Source organism: Pelodiscus sinensis, chromosome 15, assembly GCF_049634645.1.
Source record: "Pelodiscus sinensis isolate JC-2024 chromosome 15, ASM4963464v1, whole genome shotgun sequence".
Lineage (NCBI taxonomy): Eukaryota > Metazoa > Chordata > Testudines > Trionychidae > Pelodiscus > Pelodiscus sinensis.
Genome location: NC_134725.1, coordinates 5246501 through 5263185, shown reverse-complemented (window position 1 = coordinate 5263185; position 16685 = coordinate 5246501). Strand labels below are relative to the sequence as shown.

The window sequence follows — 16685 nt, the reverse complement described above, 5'->3', positions numbered from 1 at the left end:
CTGGGGCAGAAGACACAGGCCTCACGAGAACAGCGGAACAGTTCATGTATTCAAACCTGCCACACGTACAGTACAAATATCCACAACGCCCCTTCTCCTTGGCTTGCCGGGCCGAGCAGACCGTCAGCGCCCCGGGGCCGGGGAAGAGCGAGGGGACCCCCGGGGCTGCGGCCGGCAGAGGAAGGGAGCAGCCGGCCCGCAAGGTCTGGGGCTACGCGTGGGCTGTGCAGGAGGATCCCTGATCCCACCGGTGCGGTGCCTTCAGGGCGGGCTGTGGCTTTTCCCATCCCTGACGCTGCCCGCAGGACTCCCCCCCGCCCAGCACAGAACAGGGAACACGCTGCCCCGGTTCTCACCAGATCCACCGCTCAGGGGATCCTCGAACTGGGGCAGGAGAGGAACAGGCTGTGCCCCGCTGGGGACCAGTCGGCCATGGCCCAACGGGAGCACGGAGGCCAGGCTGGCGTCGGGGAGTGAGACACAGGGCGACTGCAGCCGTGGGCCTGGGAGCTGACCGTGGCCAGCGAACCCCCCCGAGGCAGTGCGATTAGTGGAGACACCCGCAGCGGCCGAACGAGGAGCCGGGGACAGCCACGCAGGATGGCTCTGGGAGAAGCAGTGTGATGAAGGGGACACGCTGGTCCCCGATATGGACCGGTCTGAGGCAGTGCCGGCCGGAGACCCCCACGCCGGCACGGAGACACACCCGGACGGCATACGGCCGCGGGGGAACGGACAGCCGCGAGGCCGGACAATCAGTGCAAACGGCTGGCTCTGGGGTTGACAGTGTTGTCTGGTGTCACTTGTGCAGCTCAACACACACACGGGCGACATTCACACACGGAGTGCAACAGGCACGCAGAGCCCAACTAGCAGACTGGAGACTCGCTGTCTTACAGGCGGGCCGGCTGTTCCCGGGGGGGGGGCTGGGGCGCACACAGACACCGCGTGTGTCCGCACCCCAGCCCCCAGCTACGCTGCTATTGCCCGGAGGGGAAGCTACCCCCTCCAGAAGCAAGCGAACCCCTGGGAAAGCAAGGCCCAGACAATTGGGGAAAGCCCGGGGCTGGGGGCAGTGTCCCGCCTCCTGCCCTCAGCTGGGCCAGGGGCCATGCTAGACACCCGCGGGGCCTGAGGATGGAGCGGGGGCGGCGGAGCCCAGGGGAGCCCCCGAGAGGGGCGCTGGGGTGCAGGTGGGACGAGAGGGAGCCCAGCGCGTCTCCGCCTGCAGGTCTCCGGGGCTCTTCCCTCCTGTCCCCGGGGGGCGCGGGAGCCGGGCTCCCCCCGCGGCGCCGGCGCCAGCTCCGCACCCGGAGGCGGGGAGAAGCGGGGCGGCGCGGGAGGAGCCGGGAGGGCCGCCCCATGTTACCACTGCAGGAAGTCCCGCACGCGGCTCCAGAGTTTGGTGAGCCACAGGTCGGCGCCCAGGTCGCTCATGTACTGCAGCTCGGGCGTCAGCATCTTGCGGCACAGCTTGCGGTGCTTCTTGCTGATCCTCTTCTTCAGGTTGTAGCCCACGATGGACTTCTGGCCCAGCGGCTGCCAGGGCTGCATGGAGGGCTCCTGGATGGCGCTGGCGTCCACGGGGCGCCCCCCGTCGATGCAGATGCTCCGCATGCGCTCGTTCTCCCGCCGCAGCTCGGCCACGTCCCGGGCCATGCGCGCCCGCCCGTAGGCCTCCACCTTGCGCCAGAAGCTGGCGTTGAAGTGGCGGTAGAGCCGGGCGTCCAGCCGGTTCCAGGCGGTGGCCTGGTCGTAGAGCTCGCCCGTCAGCCGGGACACGGTGGAGTCCTTGCGGGCGTTGAGCTTGAAGTACAGGATGTCCTCGAGCTCCCAGCACAGCAGGTCCCGCAGCAGCACCAGCGACTCGTCGAAGTGCTCCAGCAGCATGACCAGGTGGAAGCGCCGCCCGATGTCCTGCAGGGCCTGCTCGGCCGCGGGGCTGGCGGGGCTCAGGCCGCTGTCGTAGCCCAGGTCGAAGGAGAGCAGGTTCCGCAGGTAGTGGGCGTTGAAGCCGCCGGGGTCGTAGTAGTGCCCGGGGGCGCGCAGGAACTCGGCCAGCTTGTCCTCGCCCGGCAGCGCCCAGGTGAGCGGCACCACGCGCCCGAAGTAGTGGAAGGAGGACTCGAAGAGGTAGGCGGGGTCGCGCAGCACCGTCACGAAGGCGGCGCCGGCCGGCAGCAGCGGGCGCACCTCCTCGTACCGCAAGCGCATGTGGTTGCAGATGACGTTGAAGCAGGCGCCGGGCCGGTAGCCCCGCACCTGGCTGCGCTGGAAGAAGGAGGGGTAGTAGAAGTCGTTGCGCCCGCGCGGGAAGGCGAACTTCAGCCGGTGCTTCTCGCCGAAGCGGAACAGGATGTTGAGCACGGTGCTGCTGGCCGTCTTGTGGGTCTTCAGGAACATGATGTCCAGCTTGGGCAGGCAGGCCGGCCCCGGGGCCCCGAGCGACCGGTTAGCCGCCACGGGCGCCCTGGACCGGGCAGGGGAGGAGGAGCAGGAGTACGGCACGGGAATCCTGCAGGGAAGGAAAGAACACGCACGTCGGGGGGCTGGCCAGGCCTGTCCACAGACCCTTCCGGCTGCGCTGGGGGGCCGGGCCTGTTCACAGACCCCTTCCGGCAGCACTGGGGGGCCAGGCCTGTTCACAGACCCCTTCCGGCAGCGCTGGGGGGCCGGGCCTGTCCACAGACCCTTCCGGCTGCGCTGGGGGGCCGGGCCTGTCCACAGACCCCTTCCGGCAGCGCTGGGGGGCCGGGCCTGTCCACAGACCCTTCCGGCAGCGCTGGGGGGCCGGGCCTGTCCACAGACCCTTCCGGCTGCGCTGGGGGGCCGGGCCTGTCCACAGACCCTTCCGGCTGCGCTGGGGGGCCGGGCCTGTCCACAGACCCTTCCGGCAGCGCTGGGGGGCCGGGCCTGTCCACAGACCCCTTCCGGCTGCGCTGGGGGGCCGGGCCTGTCCACAGACCCCTTCCGGCAGCGCTGGGGGGCCGGGCCTGTCCACAGACCCTTCCGGCAGTGCTGGGGGGCCGGGCCTGTCCACAGACCCCTTCCGGCAGTGCTGGGGGGCCGGGCCTGTCCACAGACCCCTTCCGGCAGCGCTGGGGGGCCGGGCCTGTCCACAGACCCTTCCGGCAGCGCTGGGGGGCCGGGCCTGTCCACAGACCCTTCCGGCAGCGCTGGGGGGCCGGGCCTGTCCACAGACCCTTCCGGCAGCGCTGGGGGGCCGGGCCTGTCCACAGACCCTTCCGGCAGCGCTGGGGGGCCGGGCCTGTCCACAGACCCTTCCGGCAGCGCTGGGGGGCCGGGCCTGTCCACAGACCCTTCCGGCAGTGCTGGGGGGCCAGGCCTGTCCACAGACCCTTCCGGCAGCGCTGGGGGGCCAGGCCTGTCCACAGACCCCTTCCGGCAGCGCTGGGGGGCCAGGCCTGTCCACAGACCCCTTCCGGCAGCGCTGGGGGGCCGGGCCTGTCCACAGACCCCTTCCGGCAGCGCTGGGGGGCCGGGCCTGTCCACAGACCCCTTCCGGCAGCGCTGGGGGGCCGGGCCTGTCCACAGACCCTTCCGGCAGCGCTGGGGGGCCGGGCCTGTCCACAGACCCTTCCGGCAGCGCTGGGGGGCCGGGCCTGTCCACAGACCCCTTCCGGCAGCGCTGGGGGGCCGGGCCTGTCCACAGACCCCTTCCGGCAGCGCTGGGGGGCCGGGCCTGTCCACAGACCCTTCCGGCAGCGCTGGGGGGCCGGGCCTGTCCACAGACCCTTCCGGCAGCGCTGGGGGGCCAGGCCTGTCCACAGACCCTTCCGGCAGTGCTGGGGGGCCAGGCCTGTCCACAGACCCTTCCGGCAGCACTGGGGGGCCAGGCCTGTCCACAGACCCTTCCGGCAGCGCTGGGGGGCCAGGCCTGTCCACAGACCCTTCCGGCAGCACTGGGGGGCCAGGCCTGTCCACAGACCCTTCCGGCAGCGCTGGGGGGCCAGGCCTGTCCACAGACCCCTTCCGGCAGCGCTGGGGGGCCGGGCCTGTCCACAGACCCCTTCCGGCAGCGCTGGGGGGCCGGGCCTGTCCACAGACCCTTCCGGCAGCGCTGGGGGGCCGGGCCTGTCCACAGACCCTTCCGGCAGCGCTGGGGGGCCGGGCCTGTCCACAGACCCTTCCGGCAGCGCTGGGGGGCCGGGCCTGTTCACAGACCCTTCCGGCAGCGCTGGGGGGCCGGGCCTGTTCACAGACCCTTCCGGCAGCGCTGGGGGGCCGGGCCTGTCCACAGACCCTTCCGGCAGCGCTGGGGGGCCGGGCCTGTCCACAGACCCTTCCGGCAGCGCTGGGGGGCCGGGCCTGTCCACAGACCCCTTCCGGCAGCGCTGGGGGGCCAGGCCTGTCCACAGACCCTTCCGGCTGCGCTGGGGGGCCGGGCCTGTCCACAGACCCTTCCGGCAGTGCTGGGGGGCCAGGCCTGTCCACAGACCCTTCCGGCAGTGCTGGGGGGCCAGGCCTGTCCACAGACCCCTTCCGGCAGTGCTGGGGGGCCAGGCCTGTCCACAGACCCTTCCGGCAGCACTGGGGGGCCAGGCCTGTCCACAGACCCCTTCCGGCAGCGCTGGGGGGCCGGGCCTGTCCACAGACCCTTCCGGCAGCGCTGGGGGGCCGGGCCTGTCCACAGACCCCTTCCGGCAGCGCTGGGGGGCCAGGCCTGTCCACAGACCCTTCCGGCAGCGCTGGGGGGCCGGGCCTGTCCACAGACCCCTTCCGGCAGCGCTGTGGGGCTGGGCCCATCCACAGACCCTTCCGGCAGCGCTGGGGGGCCAGGCCTGTCCACAGACCCTTCCGGCAGCACTGGGGGGCCGGGCCTGTCCACAGACCCTTCCGGCAGCGCTGGGGGGCCAGGCCTGTCCACAGACCCTTCCGGCAGCGCTGGGGGGCCAGGCCTGTCCACAGACCCTTCCGGCAGCGCTGGGGGGCCAGGCCTGTCCACAGACCCTTCCGGCAGCGCTGGGGGGCCAGGCCTGTCCACAGACCCTTCCGGCAGTGCTGGGGGGCCAGGCCTGTCCACAGACCCCTTCCGGCAGCGCTGGGGGGCCGGGCCTGTTCACAGACCCCTTCCAGCAGCACTGGGGGGCCAGGCCTGTCCACAGACCCTTCCGGCAGCGCTGGGGGGCCAGGCCTGTCCACAGACCCTTCCGGCAGCGCTGGGGGGCCAGGCCTGTCCACAGACCCCTTCCGGCAGCGCTGGGGGGCCAGGCCTGTCCACAGACCCCTTCCGGCAGTGCTGGGGGGCCAGGCCCGTCCACAGACCCTTCCGGCAGCACTGGGGGGCCAGGCCCGTCCACAGACCCTTCCGGCAGCGCTGGGGGGCCGGGCCTGTCCACAGACCCCTTCCGGCAGTGCTGGGGGGCCAGGCCTGTCCACAGACCCCTTCCGGCAGTGCTGGGGGGCCAGGCCTGTCCACAGACCCCTTCCGGCAGCGCTGGGGGGCCAGGCCTGTCCACAGACCCCTTCCGGCAGTGCTGGGGGGCCAGGCCCGTCCACAGACCCTTCCGGCAGCACTGGGGGGCCAGGCCCGTCCACAGACCCTTCCGGCAGCGCTGGGGGGCCAGGCCCGTCCACAGACCCTTCCGGCAGCACTGGGGGGCCAGGCCCGTCCACAGACCCTTCCGGCAGCGCTGGGGGGCCGGGCCTGTCCACAGACCCTTCCGGCAGCGCTGGGGGGCCAGGCCTGTCCACAGACCCCTTCCGGCAGCGCTGGGGGGCCGGGCCTGTCCACAGACCCTTCCGGCAGCGCTGGGGGGCCGGGCCTGTCCACAGACCCCTTCCGGCAGTGCTGGGGGGCCAGGCCTGTCCACAGACCCCTTCCGGCAGCGCTGGGGGGCCGGGCCTGTCCACAGACCCTTCCGGCAGCGCTGGGGGGCCGGGCCTGTCCACAGACCCCTTCCGGCAGTGCTGGGGGGCCAGGCCTGTCCACAGACCCCTTCCGGCAGCGCTGGGGGGCCAGGCCTGTCCACAGACCCCTTCCGGCAGCACTGGGGGGCCGGGCCTGTCCACAGACCCCTTCCGGCAGCGCTGGGGGGCCAGGCCTGTCCACAGACCCTTCCAGCAGTGCTGGGGGGCCAGGCCTGTCCACAGACCCCTTCCGGCAGTGCTGGGGGGCCAGGCCTGTCCACAGACCCTTCCGGCAGCACTGGGGGGCCAGGCCTGTCCACAGACCCCTTCCGGCAGCACTGGGGGGCCAGGCCTGTCCACAGACCCCTTCCGGCAGCGCTGGGGGGCCAGGCCTGTCCACAGACCCCTTCCGGCAGTGCTGGGGGGCCAGGCCTGTCCACAGACCCCTTCCGGCAGTGCTGGGGGGCCAGGCCCATCCACAGACCCTTCCGGCAGCACTGGGGGGCCGGGCCTGTCCACAGACCCCTTCCGGCAGCACTGGGGGGCCAGGCCTGTCCACAGACCCCTTCCGGCAGCGCTGGGGGGCCAGGCCTGTCCACAGACCCCTTCCGGCAGTGCTGGGGGGCCAGGCCTGTCCACAGACCCCTTCCGGCAGTGCTGGGGGGCCAGGCCCGTCCACAGACCCTTCCGGCAGCACTGGGGGGCCAGGCCCGTCCACAGACCCCTTCCGGCAGCGCTGGGGGGCCAGGCCTGTCCACAGACCCCTTCCGGCAGCACTGGGGGGCCAGGCCTGTCCACAGACCCCTTCCGGCAGCGCTGGGGGGCCAGGCCTGTCCACAGACCCCTTCCGGCAGCGCTGGGGGGCCAGGCCTGTCCACAGACCCCTTCCGGCAGCACTGGGGGGCCAGGCCTGTCCACAGACCCCTTCCGGCAGCGCTGGGGGGCCAGGCCTGTCCACAGACCCCTTCCGGCAGTGCTGGGGGGCCAGGCCCGTCCACAGACCCTTCCGGCAGCACTGGGGGGCCAGGCCCGTCCACAGACCCCTTCCGGCAGCGCTGGGGGGCCAGGCCTGTCCACAGACCCCTTCCGGCAGCACTGGGGGGCCAGGCCTGTCCACAGACCCCTTCCGGCAGCGCTGGGGGGCCAGGCCTGTCCACAGACCCCTTCCGGCAGTGCTGGGGGGCCAGGCCTGTCCACAGACCCCTTCCGGCAGCGCTGGGGGGCCAGGCCTGTCCACAGACCCCTTCCGGCAGCACTGGGGGGCCAGGCCTGTCCACAGACCCTTCCAGCAGCACTGGGGGGCCGGGCCTGTCCACAGACCCCTTCCGGCAGCGCTGGGGGGCCGGGCCTGTCCACAGACCCCTTCCGGCAGCACTGGGGGGCCGGGCCTGTCCACAGACCCCTTCTGGCAGCACTGGGGGTCTTTCCAGGAGGGGGTGGGTCCTGTGGGAGGGGACTCCCCCATGCCAGGTTGGGGGCGGCAGGCAGGCTGTCCGGGGGGCAGGCCCTGTGGCAGGCGGGGGGGGCCGAGGGTTTGCCGGGGGGGGCAGGCCCTGTGGCAGGCGGTGGGGGGCCGAGGGGCCGCGGGGGGGCAGGCCCTGTGGCAGGCGGGGGGGCCCGAGGGGCCGCGGGGGGGGGCGGCCCTGTGGCAGGTGGGGGGGGCCGAGGGGCCGTGGGGGGGACGGCCCTGTGGCAGGCGGGGGGGGGGCCGAGGGGCTGCGGGGGGGGCAGGCCCTGTGGCAGGCGGGGGGGGCCGAGGGGCCGCGGGGGGGCAGGCCCTGTGGCAGGCGGGGGGGGGGGCCGAGGGGCCGCGGGGGGGACGGCCCTGTGGCAGGCGGGGGGGGGCCGAGGGGCTGCAGGGGGGGCAGGCCCTGTGGCAGGCGGGGGGGGCCGAGGGGCCGCGGGGGGGGCAGGCCCTGTGGCAGGCGGGGGGGCCCGAGGGGCCGCAGGGGGGCAGGCCCTGTGGCAGGCGGGGGGGAGCCGAGGGGCCGCGGGGGGGGCAGGCCCTGTGGCAGGCGGGGGGGCCGAGGGGCCGCGGGGGGGGCAGGCCCTGTGGCAGGCGGGGGGGGCCGAGGGGCTGCGGGGGGGCAGGCCCTGTGGCAGGCGGGGGGGCCCGAGGGGCCGCAGGGGGGCAGGCCCTGTGGCAGGCGGGGGGGAGCCGAGGGGCCGCGGGGGGGGCAGGCCCTGTGGCAGGCGGGGGGGCCGAGGGGCCGCGGGGGGGGCAGGCCCTGTGGCAGGCGGGGGGGGGCCGAGGGGCTGCGGGGGGGCCGAGGGGCCGCGGGGGGGCAGGCCCTGTGGCAGGCGGGGGGCCCGAGGGGCCGCGGGGGGGCAGGCCCTGTGGCAGGCGGGGGGGGCCGAGGGGCCGCGGGGGGGCAGGCCCTGTGGCAGGCGGGGGGGGCCGAGGGGCCGCAGGGGGGCAGGCCCTGTGGCAGGCGGGGGGGGCCGAGGTGCCGCGGGGGGGCAGGCCCTGTGCCAGGCGGGGGGGGCCGAGGGGCCGTGGGGGGGGCAGGCCCTGTGGCAGGCGGGGGGGGGGGCCGAGGGGCCGCGGTGGGGGCAGGCCCTGTGGCAGGCGGGGGGGGCCGAGGGGCCGCGGGGGGGCAGGCCCTGTGGCAGGCGGGGGGGGGCCGAGGGGCCGCGGTGGGGGCAGGCCCTGTGGCAGGCGGGGGGGGCCGAGGGGCCGCGGGGGGGGCAGGCCCTGTGGCAGGCGGGGGGGCCGAGGGGCCGTGGGGGGGCAGGCCCTGTGGCGGGGGGGGCCGAGGGGCGGCGGGGGGGGCAGGCCCTGTGGCAGGCGGGGGGGGCCGAGGGGCCGCGGGGGGGGCAGGCCCTGTGGCAGGCGGGGGGGGGCCGAGGGGCCGCGGGGGGGGGCAGGCCCTGTGGCAGGCGGGGGGGGGGGCCGAGGGGCCGCGGGGGTCACTCACTGCCTGGTGCCGGCGTGCGGGGGCGCCCCGACGTACGAATACAGCAGCAGCATGAGGCTGGTCAGCACCGTGCCCAGCGCCAGCCCCTTGCCCACGGACCTGCAGGGCCTCTGCGTCGGCGGCATGACGGGCACCTGCGGAGGGCACAGGGCATTAGGGGGAGGCGCCGGGGAGGGCACAGGGCGTTAGGGGGAGGCGCCGGGGAGGGTACAGGGCGTTAGGGGGAGGCGCCGGGGAGGGCACAGGGCGTTAGGGGGGAGGCGCCGGGGAGGGCACAGGGCGTTAGGGGGAGGCTCCGGGGAGGGCACAGGGCGTTAGGGGGCGGGCGCCGGGGAGGGCACAGGGCGTTAGGGGGTGGGCACCGGGGAGGGCACAGGGCGTTAGGGGGCGGGCGCCGGGGAGGGCACAGGGCGTTAGGGGGAGGCTCCGGGGAGGGCACAGGGCGTTAGGGGGAGGCGCCGGGGAGGGCACAGGGCGTTAGGGGGGAGGCGCCGGGGAGGGCACAGGGCGTTAGGGGGAGGCTCCGGGGAGGGCACAGGGCGTTAGGGGGAGGCTCCGGGGAGGGCACAGGGCGTTAGGGGGCGGGCGCCGGGGAGGGCACAGGGCGTTAGGGGGCGGGCGCCGGGGAGGGCACAGGGCGTTAGGGGGAGGCGCCGGGGAGGGCACAGGGCGTTAGGGGGCGGGCGCCGGGGAGGGCACAGGGCGTTAGGAGGAGGCGCCGGGGAGGGCACAGGGCGTTAGGGGGAGGCGCCGGGGAGGGCACAGGGCGTTAGGGGGAGGCGCCGGGGAGGGCACAGGGCGTTAGGGGGAGGCGCCGGGGAGGGCACAGGGCGTTAGGGGGCGGGCGCCGGGGAGGGCACAGGGCGTTAGGGGGAGGCTCCGGGGAGGGCACAGGGCGTTAGGGGGCGGGCGCCGGGGAGGGCACAGGGCGTTAGGCGGCGGGCGCCGGGGAGGGCACAGGGCGTTAGGGGGAGGCGCCGGGGAGGGCACAGGGCGTTAGGGGGCGGCGCCGGGGAGGGCACAGGGCGTTAGGGGGCGGCGCCGGGGAGGGCACAGGGCGTTAGGGGGCGGGCGCCGGGGAGGGCGGGCAGGCCGGACAGACGCCTGTCGGGTCGCTCTCCAGGGCCCGGGCCCTGCCGCAGGGCAGGGGACCGGACTCGCTGCCCTCGCAGCCCCTGCCGGCTCTAGGACTCCACGCTGTCTCCGGCCCGCCCCGCCCCGCCCCGCACAGCCCGCGCCCCGACGCAAGGGCCGAGCCCCCCAGGCCAGCCCGTCCCTCTGAGCGTGGCCGGGCCGCGGAGCCCCTGGCCCTGGGGTGATCCCCTCCCTCCCTCGGGGGCTCCGCTGGGCTGGCTGCAGACCGGGCCCCTCGGGCGCTGTGCGAATCGGGACGAGCAGTCCTGCCCCCGCTCCCACGGCTCGGTCAATCATTTCCAGGTTCTCCGTGCCCCCAGGGCTTTCCCAGCATTGCTCCTTGCGTCGCCAGCCTGGCTCCAAACCACCGACCTTCTCGCCCCGGCGGCTCCCGAACCGCCCCCAGGAAGGGCCCAGCCAGGCCTGTGTCCGACCCGACCCTTGGCGCAAAGGGATTCGGGCTGGCTGCCCCGGGAACCCTCGGCCAGCTGAAACGGACGTTCCTCTTCTCACCCAGCTCAGACCTGCCCCGGTTCGCCCTGGGCACCTGCTCTGGCCTTGTGTGTGCACGGCCCGGCCCCACGAGAGCGCCTGGCCCACATGCCCTCCCACCGGGGCTGGGCCTGGCCGGGACCCTGGCTCTCTGGGTGTGCGCGAGCCCCTCTGAGCAGTCGCCAGGGCCCCGTGTGCATGCCAGCCACGCAGGCCGGGGTGCTGGGAGTCTGCATGGCTGGGGCAGGGCACGTCCGCTCCCCAGGGACGTGCACCCAGGAGGCAGCCGCAGGGAAATCCGTGGCGCTTTGGCCTGCTCTCCAGGGAAGGGGCTTGCCTTGGGGCCCGGGGACAGCCCCTGCCGCTCTCCGGCCCGGTTCACTGACACGCAGGGGTGGGGTCAGCACTCTGCCCCTCCTCCGCCCAGGGTCTGCAGCCCTCCTGCTCCCCCCGCCGGGATACTGCACCTGCCAGCCGCTGCCTGCCCGGGACCCGGGACGGTTCTCTGGGTCCCAGCGAGCGGCGAGGGTGTGAGAGCTGCAATGCAGCATTGCTGTCCTCTGGGTCACACAAGGAGACTGGCTGCCCAGGGAGGGGACGCTGCTCGCACGACTGAGCCCGGCACACAGACCTGGAACCGGGGCCCTCCCGAGCAGTGCCCCGGAGCCCGACGATGGAGATCGCAGCCCGTGAGCTCTCAGCCCTCCATCTGGGGGTCTGCCCCTTTCACAGTGGCGGAGGGGCAGCCGTGTCCATGTGTGCTGGCACTCTCTGAACCCCTCGCCTAGCGCCCCGGCAGGAGGGAACTGCCCCTTCCGCTCGCAGCCCCGGGGGAAGCCAGCCACGAGCCGAGCGGCTTTTGCTGCGATTTCGAGGATAAAAACGTCACAGAGACATCAGCCACTCAAACGCCCGATGCCGCTTCCGGGCCAAGAAGCAAAAAGGGCCCGTGCCCAGCGTGCCCTGGAAGCCGGAGCGATTCAGCTGCCGCAGCGCTGGTGAGCAAAGGTTTTCCGGTTCCTACGGCGGTGCGCGTTCACACGTGCCTCGGTGCGCCTAGGCTTTATTCCGCACGGGGATGGAAACAACAGAGGGAACGCAAGCCCTTTGCAAGGCGCCTGTCAGAGGGGAGGCAGGAGAGAGGCCAGCTGAATAATGCATGGGGCCTGTAAACGGAGCCGCCGGCTGCGGCTGGTAACAGGACACCCAACGCCGCAGCCCGATGTCGGGCAGAGCCAGCCCCCCACCCGCTGGAGGAGCGTGGCGGAGCCGGAGCTGGAGCAGGTGGACCGCCCGGGAGGTGGAGGCTGGAATTAGGACAAACATCCCGTCCGGCTAGTTAAGTCAGCAAAATGTGGGGGCTGAAATCATGGGGGGAAGGGGGGCAGGGCCCCAGAGGCGGGGCTGGCAGCTGGAGCAGGCCAGAAGCAGAGCTGGGTGGCACTCCCTTCCCCCTCCGTGGGGCGGTGTGCCCCCCAGTGCGGGGACCTCGAGTCTAATCAAACTTTGTGCTGCCTTCAGTGCGGGGGCTGGAGTAGACACCAAGCCCCCGTTCTTCTACCTCCTGATAGACAGGAACCCGCCCCGGGAGCAGGTGCACCGTAGCGGCAGCGGCACGGCACGGCGCTGCCCCAATGTATCGGGGTCAGGCCGGCGAGTGTGTGCCCCTCGAGCCGGGCCAGAGCCGGTCCGCCAGGGTGAGCCCCACTGCTATACGGAGCTGCAGCTCCCCAGGGCCTGGCCATCGAAGCGCCCATTGGCCGCGGATCCCTGTTCATGGCCAATTGGAGCTGCGGGAAGCGGTGGCTGGGTCTGTGCCGCTTCCTGCTGCTCCCATTGGCTGGGAACGGCGATCCATGGCCAACGGGAGCTGCGGGAAGCGGTGGCTGGGTCTGTGCCGCTTCCTGCTGCTCCCATTGGCTGGGAACGGCGATCCATGGCCAACGGGAGCTGCCGTAAGCGGTGGCTGGGTCTGTGCCGCTTCCTGCTGCTCCCATTGGCTGGGAACGGCGATCCATGGCCAATTGGAGCTGCGGGAAGCGGTGGCTGGGTCTGTGCCACTTCCTGCTGCTCCCATTGGCTGGGAACGGCGATCCATAGCCAATTGGAGCTGCGGGAAGCGGTGGCCGGGTCTGTGCCGCTTCCTGCTGCTCCCATTGGCTGGGAACGGCGATCCATGGCCAACGGGAGCTGCGGGAAGCGGTGGCCGGGTCTGTGCCGCTTCCTGCTGCTCCCATTGGCTGGGAACGGCGATCCATGGCCAACGGGAGCTGCGGGAAGCGGTGGCCGGGTCTGTGCCGCTTCCTGCTGCTCCCATTGGCTGGGAACGGCGATCCATGGCCAACGGGAGCTGCGGGAAGCGGTGGCCGGGTCTGTGCCGCTTCCTGCTGCTCCCATTGGCTGGGAACGGCGATCCATGGCCAACGGGAGCTGCGGGAAGCGGTGGCCGGGTCTGTGCCGCTTCCTGCTGCTCCCATTGGCTGGGAACGGCGATCCATGGCCAACGGGAGCTGCGGGAAGCGGTGGCCGGGTCTGTGCCGCTTCCTGCTGCTCCCATTGGCTGGGAACGGCGATCCATGGCCAACGGGAGCTGCGGGAAGCGGTGGCCGGGTCTGTGCCGCTTCCTGCTGCTCCCATTGGCTGGGAACGGCGATCCATGGCCAACGGGAGCTGCGGGAAGCGGTGGCCGGGTCTGTGCCGCTTCCTGCTGCTCCCATTGGCTGGGAACGGCGATCCATGGCCAACGGGAGCTGCGGGAAGCGGTGGCCGGGTCTGTGCCGCTTCCTGCTGCTCCCATTGGCTGGGAACGGCGATCCATGGCCAACGGGAGCTGCGGGAAGCGGTGGCCGGGTCTGTGCCGCTTCCTGCTGCTCCCATTGGCTGGGAACGGCGATCCATGGCCAACGGGAGCTGCGGGAAGCGGTGGCCGGGTCTGTGCCGCTTCCTGCTGCTCCCATTGGCTGGGAACGGCGATCCATGGCCAACGGGAGCTGCGGGAAGCGGTGGCCGGGTCTGTGCCGCTTCCTGCTGCTCCCATTGGCTGGGAACGGCGATCCATGGCCAACGGGAGCTGCGGGAAGCGGTGGCTGGGTCTGTGCCGCTTCCTGCTGCTCCCATTGGCTGGGAACGGCGATCCATGGCCAACGGGAGCTGCGGGAAGCGGTGGCCGGGTCTGTGCCGCTTCCTGCTGCTCCCATTGGCTGGGAACGGCGATCCATGGCCAACGGGAGCTGCGGGAAGCGGTGGCTGGGTCTGTGCCGCTTCCTGCTGCTCCCATTGGCTGGGAACGGCGATCCATGACCAACAGGAGCTGCGGGAAGCGGTGGCTGGGTCTGTGCCGCTTCCTGCTGCTCCCATTGGCTGGGAACGGCGATCCATGGCCAACGGGAGCTGGGGAGGTGCAGATACACATGGGGCGAGTGGTGAGACAAAGGGATCTCCCCGACCGAGGGGCACAGGAGCGCACTGGGCTAGCCAGACTGACGGTGCCTCAGCGCGCTGCGACCCACCAAGCGAGCGAGCCTGGAGGTGCCTGCACGACTCCAGAGCCTTGCTCATTCGTACGCATGGATTCCCCACGGGGCCGGGCTCGTCCCAAACACTCTCCAGCTCCAGACGCCTGGCCGATGCTCTGCAGCCAGCAGCTGAGCAGTGCAGCCGTGCTGAGCCGTGCGAGGGGCCGCGCTGCTTTCACTTTCATCTGGAGAGCTCCCGGGAGCCAGAAGGGCTGGACAGGGGGGCGCGAGCGAAGCCAGGCCTGCATGGCCAGCCCCGGCTCACCTCCTTCCCTCCCGCTAACATGGTGCAGGGACAGCCCCGCGCTCTGGGACCGGGTCACTGGGAAGTGCTATGTCAGAGCTAGCTCATTAGGGTTAATTATTAATCATCATTATCACTGCGGAGGGCCAGGCTTTAAGCATCTACCTTCCTTATTCAGCAGGGCCAGGGACAGACCCGGGCAGTGAACCCAGCAGCTGCCTCCTGCAGCCGGTGCCCGGCTCCGCAAGAACGAGGAGTCCGGGGGAGCTTAGATCGAGTAGGGCCTGAGCGTTTGTGGCTTCCTCGGGTGCAGCGGTGTGGGAATCACAGAGGCAGGGTGCACAGGCAGCAGCACAACGACAGGAGGAAGGAGGCTGTATCGTCGGGGCCGGCTGTAGGCGGTGCAGCATGTGCTGTGTGCCGGCTGGAAGCTGGAGGTGCGTAGCTAGGAAGAGTGGTCAGTAGGTTTCCGGCACAGCGGGGTGTTGATGTGCCCGTCGGTTCTTTGCGCTGTGCTGTCCGGGCACGCCGACGGGATCGGTACGGAGAGCTCTTGAAACGTTCATGCCCCCCCGGGGAAGGGAGGAACCAGAGCGACAGAGCCAAGCGAGGAACCAGGCGTCCCCTGCTTCGGGACAGGCCCGACGAGGAAAATCACAGACCCCCACAACCCCTCCAGCGCATCACTGAATCCACAGCCTGTCCTGGAACTCGGTCCCTCCCGCTCACGGGCCAGTCCTCGCCTACACACAGCCCCTCGCCGCCCACGCGCACCAACAGGGACCTGCCTGCTGCAAACCCTGGGACAGCACCATCACTGCCCCCACCACGCCAGCGCCTCGGCCACCTGCACACGCTCTTCCGCCCTCTCTGCCAGCAACGCCTCCGCCATGGCCACGCCCGGCCATCTCTGCCACAGGGACACACGTCAGACCTCCGGCCTGGCGACTCCACAGACCTGGGGCAGACATTGAACCTCCCCGCGCAGGCCGTAATGGCTTTGACGTAGCCGTCCTCCTCCAGATGAACGTCCAAACCCGATGAGCGAGGGAACCAGCGCGCTACGGCAAGCTCCAGCCAGGCAGCTTAGGCCTGGATAACGATTGAAACCGGTTAACGCGCTGCCAAGGCCACTCTCCCTCTCTTGCTATTCACATCTTCCCATCGGCCTCCGGCCCCGGCTGGGTTAGCCTCCTTAGCGCCGGCCCTAGGCTGGATCCGTCCTTTCCTTTTCCTGCTGTACGTTGTCGCTGGGCCCCAGCCCCTGCGATCTCCGCGCCGCTGCGACCGATGAAGGGGGCTCGCCCCACGGCGGCTGCTAAGGTGCTGCCGGACGCCTGGCTGCTTTGGCAGGTACAGAGCGACCCGGCTCCCCCTGGCTCTGCGAGAGGCGTCTCTAATCCCCGCCTGTTCCCACGGGCAGGGGGATCCCGGGGAAGCGTCAGGTCATCCCCTGCTCCCGGGCCTGGCCGCTGGGAGGCTCAGACGCCTGCAGGCCTGGGAGGGCGCGCACCCGCCGGGGTGGGCCTGGGCCTTGCGCGGATTAATCGTGAATGCAACCCCGCAGGGAGCCGGCCTGGGCCGTGGCGCCCCTTGAAGGACGACGGGGCCGGGCATTGCCAGGGTTACCACAGGTAGGTCACCTTCTGAAGGAGAGCGCCACGGCGGGCCCCACGGAGACCACGGCCCCGGCCGCCTGCCCCACGGCCCGGCTACCCCCTCGGCCGGAGACACGCGTGGCTTGCACGGACACCCCGCCCCTGCCGCATGCACCCCACTGTATCCACCCGCACACAGCCCCCGCATCCTCCCGCACACCCGCACACAGCCCCCCGCATCCTCCCACACACCCGCACACAGCCCCCCCGCATCCTCCCGCACACAGCCCCCACAACTTCCCGCACACCCGCACACAGCCCCCGCATCCTCCCGCACACCTGCACACAGCCCCCGCATCCTCCCGCACACCTGCACAAAGCCCCCCCGCATCCTCCTGCACACCCGCACACAGCCCCCGCATCCTCCCACATAACCGCACACATCCCCCGCATCTTCCCGCACACCCGCACACAGCTCCCGCATCCTCCCGCACACCCGCACACAGCCCCCGCATCCTCCCGCACAACCGCACACAGGCCCCACGCATCCTCCTGCACACCCGCTGTGACGTAGTGGGGGTACTTGCTGGGCTGTGGTGACCCCTGCTGTCTGGAGCAAGACCCAGCAGGGAAAACCTCGCTAGGCAGAGGTAAGGCCAAACTTGTTGAACCAGTGGCCAGACACCCCCCATGGAGAGGAACAAAGGGAGGTGGATGCTGCCCTGGCTGGGGGGCAGGGCTGGAAGAGGGTTAGTTAGTTGCTGGATGGAAGGCAGAGAAGAAGGAGCTGGGGAGGGGGCTGGGACTCCCCTATCTCAAGGGGGGGGCATTGAGACCTCTTAGCCCCAGTTCCTGTGACCAGATTACATCTGTGCTGCGCTGGGCTGGAGGAGCAATAAACCACCCTCAATTC

General features: G+C 72.3%; 1 protein-coding gene across 5 annotated transcripts in view; it reads right to left on the bottom strand.

Annotated features, from left to right (window-relative positions):
- Positions 1-28: 28 nt before the first annotated feature.
- GAL3ST1 (galactose-3-O-sulfotransferase 1) overlaps positions 29-16685 on the bottom strand; it is a 23645-nt gene continuing 6988 nt past the window's right edge. For 3 of the 5 annotated variants that reach the window (XM_075897905.1, XM_075897902.1, XM_075897906.1), the window contains exons 2-3: positions 8790-8923; positions 29-2515 (exon numbers count right to left, since the gene is read on the bottom strand). In XM_075897905.1, coding sequence (XP_075754020.1) covers positions 1366-2515; positions 8790-8923 — 1284 coding nt within the window. In that variant the 3' untranslated portion in view covers positions 29-1365. Of the gene's footprint in view, positions 2516-8789; positions 8924-10882; positions 11381-16685 lie in introns of those variants that run through there. The other 2 variants (XM_075897904.1, XM_075897903.1) reach the window with 2 other exon arrangements.